At 37.7% G+C, this 14,746-nt stretch overlaps 1 protein-coding gene across 7 annotated transcripts in view; it reads left to right on the top strand.

Annotated features, from left to right (window-relative positions):
- LOC133547095 (oocyte zinc finger protein XlCOF6-like) overlaps positions 1–11,748 on the top strand; it is a 106,387-nt gene extending 94,639 nt beyond the window's left edge. For 6 of the 7 annotated variants that reach the window (XM_061892916.1, XM_061892914.1, XM_061892912.1 and 3 more), the window contains one exon: positions 9,199–11,748. In XM_061892916.1, coding sequence (XP_061748900.1) covers positions 9,199–11,132 — 1,934 coding nt within the window. In that variant the 3' untranslated portion in view covers positions 11,133–11,748. Of the gene's footprint in view, positions 1–9,008; positions 9,108–9,198 lie in introns of all 7 variants that reach the window. The other variant, XM_061892919.1, reaches the window with a different exon arrangement.
- The last annotated feature ends 2,998 nt before the right edge of the window (positions 11,749–14,746 follow it).

The following is a 14,746-nucleotide window of genomic DNA, read 5'->3' as shown; positions in this document are numbered from 1 at the left end:
ACATGGATGCATACATCATGATACATCCCACATGCATGCATACAACATGATACATCACACATGCATACAACATGATACATCACACATGCATGCATACAACATGATACATCACACATGGATGCATACAACATGATACATCACACATGCATGCATACAACATGATACATCACACATACAACATGATACATCACACTTGCATGCATACAACATGATACATCACACTTGCATGCATACAACATGATACATCACACATGCATGCATACAACATGATACATCACACATGCATGCATACAACATGATACATCACAAATGCATGCATACAACATGATACATCACACATGCATGTATACAACATGATACATCACACATGCATGCATACAACATGATACATCACACATGCATGCATACAACATGATACATCACACATGCATGCATACAACATGATACATCACACATACAACATGATACATCACACTTGCATGCACACAACATGATACATCACACATGCATGCATACAACATGATACATCACACATGCATGCATACAACATGATACATCACACTTGCATGCATACAACATGATACATCACACATGCATGCATACAACATGATACATCACACATGGATGCATACAACATGATACATCACACATGCATGCATACAACATGATACATCACACATGCATGCATACAACATGATACATCACACATACAACATGATACATCACACTTGCATGCTTACAACATGATACATCACACATGCATGTATACAACATGATACATCACACATGCATGCATACAACATGATACATCACACATGCCTGCATACAGCATGATACATCACACATGCATGCATACAACATGATAAGTCACACATACAACATGATACATCACACTTGCATGCATACAACATGATACATCACACATGCATGCATACAACATGATACATCACACATGCATGCATACAACATGATACATCACACTTGCATGCATACAACATGATACATCACACATGCATGCATACAACATGATACATCACACATGCATGCATACAACATGATGCATCACACATGCATGCATACAACATGATACATCACACATGCATGTATACAACATGATACATCACACATGCATGCATACAACATGATACATCACACATGCATGCATACAACATGATACATCACACATGCATGCATACAACATGATACATCACACATACAACATGATACATCACACTTGCATGCACACAACATGATACATCACACATGCATGCATACAACATGATACATCACACATGCATGCATACAACATGATACATCACATTTGCATGCATACAACATGATACATCACACATGCATGCATACAACATGATACATCACACATGCATGCATACAACATGATACATCACACTTGCATGCATACAACATGATACATCACACATGCATGAATACAACATGATACATCACACATGCATGCATACAACATGATACATCACACATACAACATGATACATCACACATGCATGCATACAACATGATACATCACACATGCATGCATACAACATGATACATCACACATGCATGCATACAACATGATACATCACACATGCATGCATACAACATGATACATCACACATGCATGTATACAACATGATACATCACACATGCATGCATACAACATGATACATCACACATGCATGCATACAACATGATACATCACACATACAACATGATACATCACACTTGCATGCACACAACATGATACATCACACATGCATGCATACAACATGATACATCACACATGCATGCATACAACATGATACATCACACTTGCATGCATACAACATGATACATCACACATGCATGCATACAACATGATACATCACACATGGATGCATACAACATGATACATCACACATGCATGCATACAACATGATACATCACACATGCATGTATACAACATGATACATCACACATGCATGCATACAACATGATACATCACACATGCCTGCATACAACATGATACATCACACATGCATGCATACAACATGATACATCACACATGCCTGCATACAACATGATACATCACACATGCATGCATACAACATGATACATCACACTTGCATGCATACAACATGATACATCACACATGCATGCATACAACATGATACATCACACATGCATGTATACAACATGATACCTCACACATGCATGCATACAACATGATACATCACACATGCATGCATACAACATGATACATCACACATGCATGCATACAACATGATACATCACACATACAACATGATACATCACACTTGCATGCACACAACATGATACATCACACATGCATGCATACAACATGATACATCACACATACATGCATACAACATGATACATCACACTTGCATGCATACAACATGATACATCACACATGCATGCATACAACATGATACATCACACATGGATGCATACAACATGATACATCACACATGCATGTATACAACATGATACATCACACATGAATGCATACAACATGATACATCACACATGCCTGCATACAACATGATACATCACACATGCATGCATACAACATGATACATCACACATACAACATGATACATCACACATGCATGCATACAACATGATACATCACACATGCATGTATACAACATGATACATCACACATGAATGCATACAACATGATACATCACACATGCATGCATACAACATGATACATCACACATGCATGTATACAACATGATACATCACACATGAATGCATACAACATGATACATCACACATGCCTGCATACAACATGATACATCACACATGCATGCATACAACATGATACATCACACATGCATGCATACAACATGATACATCACACATACATGCATACAACATGATACATCACACTTGCATGCATACAACATGATACATCACACATGCATGCATACAACATGATACATCACACATGGATGCATACAACATGATACATCACACATGCATGTATACAACATGATACATCACACATGAATGCATACAACATGATACATCACACATGCCTGCATACAACATGATACATCACACATGCATGCATACAACATGATACATCACACATACAACATGATACATCACACCTGCATGCATACAACATGATACATCACACATGCATGTATACAACATGATACATCACACATGAATGCATACAACATGATACATCACACATGCATGCATACAACATGATACATCACACATGCATGTATACAACATGATACATCACACATGAATGCATACAACATGATACATCACACATGCATGCATACAACATGATACATCACACTTGCATGCATACAACATGATACATCACACATGCATGCATACAACATGATACATCACACATGGATGCATACATCATGATACATCCCACATGCATGCATACAACATGATACATCACACATGCATACAACATGATACATCACACATGGATGCATACATCATGATACATCCCACATGCATGCATACAACATGATACATCACACATGCATACAACATGATACATCACACATGCATGCATACAACATGATACATCACACATGGATGCATACAACATGATACATCACACATGCATGCATACAACATGATACATCACACATGCATGCATACAACATGATACATCACACATACAACATGATACATCACACATGCATGCATACAACATGATACATCACACATGCATGCATACAACATGATACATCACACATGCATGCATACAACATGATACATCACACATACAACATGATACATCACACTTGCATGCATACAACATGACACATCACACATGCATGCACACAACATGATACATCACACATGCATGCATACAACATGATACATCACACATGGATGCATACAACATGATACATCACACATGCATGCATACAACATGATACATCACACATGCATGCATACAACATGATACATCACACATACAACATGATACATCACACATGCATGCATACAACATGATACATCACACATGCATGCATACAACATGATACATCACACATACAACATGATACATCACACTTGCATGCATACAACATGACACATCACACATGCATGCACACAACATGATACATCACACATGCATGCATACAACATGATACATCACACATACAACATGATACATCACACATGCATGCATACAACATGATACATCACACATACAACATGATACATCACACATGCATGCATACAACATGATACATCACACATGCATGCATACAACATGATACATCACACATGCATGCATACAGCATGATACATCACACATACAACATGATACATCACACTTGCATGCATACAACATGACACATCACACATGCATGCATACAACATGATACATCACACATGCATGCATACAACATGATACATCACACATGCATGCATACAACATGATACATCACACATACAACATGATACATCACACATGCATGCATACAACATGATACATCACACATACAACATGATACATCACACATGCATGCATACAACATGATACATCACACATGCATGCATACAACATGATACATCACACATGCATGCATACAACATGATACATCACACATACAACATGATACATCACACTTGCATGCATACAACATGACACATCACACATGCATGCATACAACATGATACATCACACATGCATGCATACAACATGATACATCACACATGCATACAACATGATACATCACACATGCATGCATACAACATGATACATCACACATGGATGCATACAACATGATACATCACACATGCATGCATACAACATGATACATCACACATGCATGCATACAACATGATACATCACACATGCATGCATACAACATGATACATCACACATGCATGCATACAACATGATACATCACACATGCATGCATACAACATGATACATCACACATGCATACAACATGATACATCACACATGCATGCATACAACATGATACATAACACATGGATGCATACAACATGATACATCACACATGCATGCATACAACATGATACATCACACATGCATGCATACAACATGATACATCACACATACAACATGATACATCACACTTGCATGCACACAACATGATACATCACACATGCATGCATACAACATGATACATCACACATGCATGCATACAACATGATACATCACACTTGCATGCATACAACATGATACATCACACATGCATGCATACAACATGATACATCACACATGGATGCATACAACATGATACATCACACATGCATGCATACAACATGATACATCACACATGCATGTATACAACATGATACATCACACATGCATGCATACAACATGATACATCACACATGCCTGCATACAACATGATACATCACACATACAACATGATACATCACACTTGCATGCATACAACATGATGCATCACACATGCATGCATACAACATGATACATCACACATGCATGCATACAACATGATACATCACACTTGCATGCATACAACATGATACATCACACATGCATGCATACAACATGATACATCACACATGGATGCATACATCATGATACATCCCACATGCATGCATACAACATGATACATCACACATGCATGCATACAACATGATACATCACACATGCATGCATACAACATGATACATCACACATGCATGCATACAACATGATACATCACACATGCATGCATACAACATGATACATCACACATGCATGCATACAACATGATACATCACACATGCATACAACATGATACATCACACATGGATGCATACATCATGATACATCCCACATGCATGCATACAACATGATACATCACACATGCATACAACATGATACATCACACATGCATGCATACAACATGATACATCACACATGGATGCATACAACATGATACATCACACATGCATGCATACAACATGATACATCACACATGCATGCATACAACATGATACATCACACATACAACATGATACATCACACATGCATGCATACAACATGATACATCACACATGCATGCATACAACATGATACATCACACATGCATGCATACAACATGATACATCACACATACAACATGATACATCACACTTGCATGCATACAACATGACACATCACACATGCTTGCACACAACATGATACATCACACATGCATGCATACAACATGATACATCACACATACAACATGATACATCACACATGCATGCATACAACATGATACATCACACATACAACATGATACATCACACATGCATGCATACAACATGATACATCACACATGCATGCATACAACATGATACATCACACATACAACATGATACATCACACTTGCATGCATACAACATGACACATCACACATGCATGCATACAACATGATACATCACACATGCATGCATACAACATGATACATCACACATGCATGCATACAACATGATACATCACACATACAACATGATACATCACACATGCATGCATACAACATGATACATCACACATACAACATGATACATCACACTTGCATGCATACAACATGACACATCACACATGCATGCATACAACATGATACATCACACATGCATGCATACAACATGATACATCACACATGCATGCATACAACATGATACATCACACATACAACATGATACATCACACATGCATACAACATTATACATCACACATGCATGCATACAACATGATACATCACACATGCATGCATACAACATGATACATCACACTTGCATGCACACAACATGATACATCACACATGGATGCATACAACATGATACATCACACATGCATGCATACAACATGATACATCACACATGCATGCATACAACATGATACATCACACATGCATGCATACAACATGATACATCACACATGCATGCATACAACATGATACATCACACATGCATGCATACAACATGATACATCACACATGCATGCATACAACATGATACATCACACATGCATACAACATGATACATCACACATGGATGCATACAACATGATACATCACACATGCATGCATACAACATGATACATCACACATGCATGCATACAACATGATACATCACACATGCATGCATACAACATGATACATCACACATGCATGCATACAACATGATACATCACACATGCATGCATACAACATGATACATCACACATGCATGCATACAACATGATACATCACACATGCATACAACATGATACATCACACATGCATGCATACAACATGATACATCACACATGGATGCATACAACATGATACATCACACATGCATACAACATGATACATCACACATGCATGCATACAACATGATACATCACACATGGATGCATACAACATGATACATCACACATACAACATGATACATCACACATACAACATGATACATCACACATACAACATGATACATCACACATACAACATGATACATCACACATACAACATGATACATCACACATACAACATGATACATCACACATACAACATTATACATCACACATGCATGCATACAAAATGATACATCACACATACAACATGATACATCACACATGCATGCATACAACATGATACATCACACATGCATACAACATGATACATCACACATGGATGCATACAACATGATACATCACACATGCATGCATACAACATGATACATCACACATGCATGCATACAACATGATACATCACACATGCATGCATACAACATGATACATCACACATGCATGCATACAACATGATACATCACACATGCATGCATACAACATGATACATCACACATGCATGCATACAACATGATACATCACACATGCATACAACATGATACATCACACATGCATGCATACAACATGATACATCACACATGGATGCATACAACATGATACATCACACATGCATACAACATGATACATCACACATGCATGCATACAACATGATACATCACACATGGATGCATACAACATGATACATCACACATACAACATGATACATCACACATACAACATGATACATCACACATACAACATGATACATCACACATACAACATGATACATCACACATACAACATGATACATCACACATACAACATGATACATCACACATACAACATTATACATCACACATGCATGCATACAACATGATACATCACACATACAACATGATACATCACACATACAACATGATACATCACACATACAACATGATACATCACACATACAACATGATACATCACACATGGATGCATACAACATGATACAGTCAGGACAAAAAAAGCATGTTGGTTTGAGAACTTAAAAAAATCCCAGTTTTCCCGAGATTCAAACTCTTCAACATTCAAACTATTCTTACATTCATACTACATTCTGTCAACCTTTCAGTTCAGCTTCAGCATTGGAGCATTCAAACACAATTATTTCAGGAATTTCTTCATCTACTTAATATTATTATAATAATTAAATGTAGCTTACCACATTGAGTGGGTGGACTGCATGAATGATGTCTTCTCAGTTCTCACTGCAACGCAATTTGAGTGTCTAGAAACACTTTAAATTAATTCAATATTACTATTATTAATAAGGTAAACAAGTTATCTTTTGAAGGAGTAGTCAGTAATCTGATTACTTCTTCCCAGTTTAACTGTGGTGACACTATCTAAATGAAAGTAAAACAGATGTCATCTTTTTTGGACAACATGTTTGACTTTGAACAGTACAGTAGAAAATGGATGGATGGATGTTGACTATGCTCATGCTATTTTTAGTGTGACATGTCTCTAAAGATGAATAGGAAAATGACTGTAATTATTGTCCACCAGCAGGGGGAGCTCATCACTAGTACTACTGCGTGGAGGCTGGCATGTGGTACATTATTTCCTGTGTGTGTATGACTTATTCAGAGAGGGAACAGCACACTAGTATGGATTGCAGGAATTAATTTGAGGATGTTTTTATATGAATAAGGTGGATTGGATGTTAGCCTGGGAAGGCATTCCCCTGAAGGTCTTCTTCATGTGTCAGCTGGAAGTACCCTGACTGCTGTGAGGGGAAACTGATGAGATTGTGAGATCATATGTTGGTGCAGGACAATGTCTCATGTGACTGAGCAAAGCTGGACTTTTCTAATGAAAGTTTGTTTTCTCCCGTCCCGTAGATGTCGAAGAACATCTTTTTCGTGAGCAGGAAGAGGAACCACAGCCCCCCCACATTAAAGAGGAAGTTGAGACGCCACAGACCCATAATGTTAAACTGACCCTTCACATTAAAGGGCAAGCGGAGGACCCACTGAACTTACACATCAAAAATAAAGAGGAGGACCCACTGACCCCTCACATTAAACAGGAAGAGGAGGACCCACTGAACCCTCACATTAAAGAGGAAGAGGAAGACCAAGATACGCCGCACATTAAAGAGGAAGAGGAGGACCAAGAGCCGCCGCACATTAAAGTGGAAGAGGAGGACCAAGAGCCGCCGCACATTAGAGAGGAAGAGGAGGAAGAGGGCATCAGTCAGCCTAAATGGTTGGAGGAGTTCCCAGTGACTGGTGTCCCTGTGAAGAGTGAAGATGATGAGGTGAAAGGTGAAAGTGAGGAGAGGGGAGGGGGGGAGCCTCCAAGCAGCAGCTCAACACAACACATGACAACAGAAGCTGATGGAGACCACTGTGGAGGATCACAAGCAGACAAGCTCTTAGCTCCACTATCAGATAGTGAGGACACAACGTCACACTCTCCTGACACTGATGATGAAGACTCTAAAGATGATAAGACATGTCACACTGACAACACTCACTTCACATCTTCTCACTCTCACAAAACTTTTAAATACCATTGTAGTCTGAAAGTACACGTGAGAACACACACTGGAGAAAAAACTTTTTCCTGTTCAATCTGCGGTAAAGGTTTTACAGAAAGTCAACATTTGAAAGTACACATGAGAACACACACTGGAGAAAACCCTTTTTCCTGTTCAATCTGTGGTAAAGGTTTTGTTCTCAGTGAACATTTGAAAGTACACATGAGAACACACACTGGTGAAAAACCTTTTTCCTGTTCAATCTGTGGTAAAGATTTTACACAAAGTAATAATTTGAAAAGACACAAGAGAACACACACTGGAGAAAAACCTTTTTCCTGTTCGACCTGTGGTAAAGGTTGTACAAGCAGTACAGATGTGAAAGGACACATGAGAACACACACTGGTGAAAAACCTTTTTCTTGTTCAATCTGTGGTAAAGGTTTTACACAAAGTCAGGATGTGAAAAGACACATGAGAACACACACTGGTGAAAAAACCTTTTCATGTTCAACCTGTGGTAAAGGTTTTGCACAAAGTAATCATTTGAAAAGACACAAGAGAACACACACTGGAGAAAAACCTTTTTCCTGTTCGACCTGTGGTAAAGGTTTTACAAATAGTACAGATGTGAAAACACACATGAGAACACACACTAGTGAAAAACCTTTTTCTTGTTCAATCTGTGGTAAAGGTTTTACAGAAAGTCAGAATGTGAAAGTACACATGAGAACACACACTGGTGAAAAAACTTTTCCCTGTTCAATCTGTGGTAAAGGTTTTACAAGAAGTCAACATTTGAAAGTACACATGAGAACACACACTGGTGAAAAAGCTTTTTCTTGTTCAACCTGTGGTAAAAGTTTTACACAAAGTCAACATTTGAAAGTACACATGAGAACACACACTGGTGAAAAAGCTTTTTCCTGTTCAACCTGTGGTAAAGGTTTTACACAAAGTCAAAATATGAAAGTACACATGAGAACACACACTGGTGAAAAATCACATTCCTGTTCAATCTGCAACAGAAGCTTTGGTGAACGATCAACCCTTGTAAGACACATGAGAACACACACTGGTGAAAAAACTTTTCCCTGTTCAATCTGTGGTAAAGGTTTTGCAAGAAGTCAACATTTGAAAAGACACATGAGAACACACACTGGTGAAAAAGCTTTTTCTTGTTCAACCTGTGGTAAAGGTTTTACACAAAGTCAAGATGTGAAAGTACACATGAGAACACACACTGGTGAAAAACCTTTTTCCTGTTCAATCTGCAACAGAAGCTTTTGTTGACGATCAACCCTTGTAAGACACATGAGAAGACACCCAGGAGAGAAAGTGTTGAGTTGCAGTGTGTGTGGTGAAAGATTGTCTTCTAAGTACCAGTGTAAGAAACACAAGTGTGCTGGTGAGAACAGCAGCAGCAAATGAAACTGCAGGATTTGAAATAAACTGTCCAGACTTTCATTTTGACTTTCTAACAACATCAGCACATATAACATGTGTGACATTGTTGTTTGTCTAACAATCTGGTTAATGTGCTTCTACATTTATAGATTAAGATAGTTTGAAATATGAAAGTATTACATATTTGTATTTGTAATTGTTAATAATCCCATAGATTATCACCTTTATATGATATACATATGTACTGGTTCACATCTGAAACATCTTCTGGACCACTTCAGGAAGCATATTATTATTTACTTTATACATCATTTGAACAGTTGTCTTTTACACAATTTTAAAATGTGTGACTTTATGAATCATTTGTTGGGTCTCTGTAATCCATTTTATTAATCATCTTTACTACTCTCTTTTGTAATATGATGATTGTGTTGTGATTGTTTTATACTTTAACTTAATATGTATGTACTTGTACGTTTATGCAATAAAAAGTGAGAGAAAATGGCTGAGTTGTTTGTGGAAGGATGTTTTGTTTTTACTAACATACATTTGTGGGTTAAAAAAAAAATCCCCACTATTGTGTTTTAAACATTCTTTACCTTTTTTTTTCTTTCTTTCTTTTTTAACATCCCCAAAACAATATCAGTCAAAGTTTGGAATGTCAGGCAAAAGCCAATATTGTACATCATCTCACATAGCTTTATTTTGCATACATTCATGAAAAAAAAATGTTTAATTTGTTTCCCTATCACCGAACGAACAAGTGTTGTCTTCAATTGCAAAACAACATCTTAAAAATTATTTCAAATTTTTTCCTTAAATTAACTCCTTGGCGTTTGGAAGAATGGAAACTTTCAAATTATGAGTTTTATTTTTTTGTTCCGGAGAAAATACAATAAAGAAGAAATGGTAAATAATTAAAAAAATATATATATATATATATATATTTACTGGAATTACAATATTTTGAACAAATGCCTTTATAATTGTTTAAAATATTTTGTCTGTTTGTAGGTCGTACTTAATGAAATCTACAAATAACAAAATACTTTTATCATTCAATAAGTGCATCAGTGACCAAATGCCTTTTTCAAACCATTGCTGTACAAAGATGGATTTGTTTCTCATTTTAATATAAGAACAATTCCATAGTGGAGTATTGTGTGTGATGAAGTTGTGTTTGTAAATTAGTTTCCAGTACAACAACACTTGCTGGTAGGGATGGGTACTGTTCACTTCTAATTCCATGTTTTATGTGTTATATATGTCAATATATTGTGTGTTTGTATTTTGCCAACATGGTAGAATCACATGGGGCTTCACGGTGGAAGAGGGGTTAGTGCGTCTGCCTCACAATACGAAGTTCCTGCAGTCCTGGGTTCAAATCCAGGCTCGGGATCTTTCTGTGTGGAGTTTGCATGTTCTCCCCGTGACTGCGTGGGTTCCCTCCGGGTACTCCGGCTTCCTCCCACCTCCAAAGACATGCACCTGGGGATAGGTTGATTGGCAACACTAAATGGTCCCTAGTGTGTGAATGTGAGTGTGAATGTTGTCTGTCTATCTGTGTTGGCCCTGTGATGAGGTGGCGACTTGTCCAGGGTGTACCCTGCCTTCCGCCCGATTGTAGCTGAGATAGGCGCCAGCGCCCCCCGCGACCCCGAAAGGGAATAAGCGGTAGAAAATGGATGGATGGATGGTAGAATCACATGATAGGCAGATTGGTACCGGCCGCAGAAGAATTTTTTATAAAAAAAAAAATTCTTAAATCAACAAAAAAACACAATATACACTTACAATTAGTGGACTAACCACAAAAACCTCCCTTTTTCATGACAAAGAAGAAAAAAAGAAAAAAAAAGGACCCCCCTGATTCTAGTGGCATTTAAAAAACTGTTTTTATTCTCTCTCCATTTTCCCAACTGACCACAAGACTCAAAAGACAACATTTTCGATGGAGCTTGGGCGGTTTATAAGTTGTCGAATTTCCCGGCAAATCTGTACTGCTTCCTGAAGCGGTCACGGGGCTTCTCACGTCATCATTTCTGGCTCCTCCCCTGAATGAAATAGGCCTCCATACACGCCTGGTGGAAACACCCCCTCCATTAGTCCACACACGCCTCCAAGCCTCCGCACCATCGGAAGCGGACCAAGGATCGCTGGCTGACACCGATATATCAATTTAATAGCATGACACATAGATAGAAAAAATGGAAAAAAGCCGATAGGGCTGGGCGATCAAACAATGTCAATATATATTGCAAATATTGCAAAAGACATCAAATCGAAACCAATTAAAAAAATAGTCATTTCAAAAAAATACATAGGGCTGGGCTGTAAAACAATACAATATATATAATGATAGACACATGACTGATGTTAAAAAAGTAGGAAAATGGCCAATAGGGCTGGCTGATAAAACTAGACAAGGACTGGGGGGGGAGCACGCTAGAGAGAGAGAGGGAGAGAGCGAGAGAGAGAGAGAGACAGAGAGAGAGAGAGAGAGAGAGAGAGAGAGAGAGAGGGAGGGAGAAAACCAAACTTATGAAGAGGGAACGTGCGCCCTCCTGTGGACTTCTGCCGCAATTGCACACACAAAGAACTTCATTACTTCCAAGTGTGCCTTATTTAGTGTCCCAGACTTCCAATTCCTCCTTTACATGTTTAGTGTATAAGTATTAATTAAACAACTGTTTAATATATGAATATTAAAAACTTGTTTAGTGTATAAATATTAAATACATGTTTAGCGTATAAATTATATATATATATATATATATATGTATATATATATATATATACATATATATATATATAAATATATATTTAGAGAGAGAGAGAGCAAGAGAGAGAAAGAGAGAGAAAAAGAGAGAGAGAGAGAGAGAGAGAGAGAGAGAGAGACCAGACTTATTAAGAGGGAACGTGCGCCCTCCTGTGGACTTCTGCTGCCTCTGCTGTCGTGGAAATTTCCTAAAGACGATCCTTTAGTGACAAATAGCTTTAAAATGATTGATTAAAGTTACAAACAAATAATAACAAGCTTTGCAAAGCGAGACCAAACCCGAACGACACATCCGTTCGTTCCAGCTTGTTCTAACTCTTTTAGAATATGTCATGACAATATTATATTCTCAGAAGTCCCACCCTCCATGCTCATTTACATACAGTATCCCAGTAAAAGAATGCCCAAGGTCCTGTGAAGGGGAGAGGGTGTGGTTTGTCCAGAAGGATGACACAGAAGACAGAGCTTGATCAGATTAGAGGTCTCCTGCAGAACGTCACATTCCTAAGCCTAATAAACAACTTTTGGCGACCCGTTTAAAGAACATCATCAATTAAAACAAGTACAAGTAATTTTCCTATCACAATCCTCCCTTTTATTACCTATAATAAACTACAAACAACAACATTACTAACTAGCGAAAAAAACACACACCAAATAACCCTTAGAAAGTAATAACATGATTAAAAATAAAATTACAAAACGCCACACAAATACTCAA

Source organism: Nerophis ophidion, unplaced genomic scaffold, assembly GCF_033978795.1.
Source record: "Nerophis ophidion isolate RoL-2023_Sa unplaced genomic scaffold, RoL_Noph_v1.0 HiC_scaffold_61, whole genome shotgun sequence".
NCBI lineage: Eukaryota > Metazoa > Chordata > Actinopteri > Syngnathiformes > Syngnathidae > Nerophis > Nerophis ophidion.
This window is presented reverse-complemented; position numbering and strand designations above follow the sequence as displayed.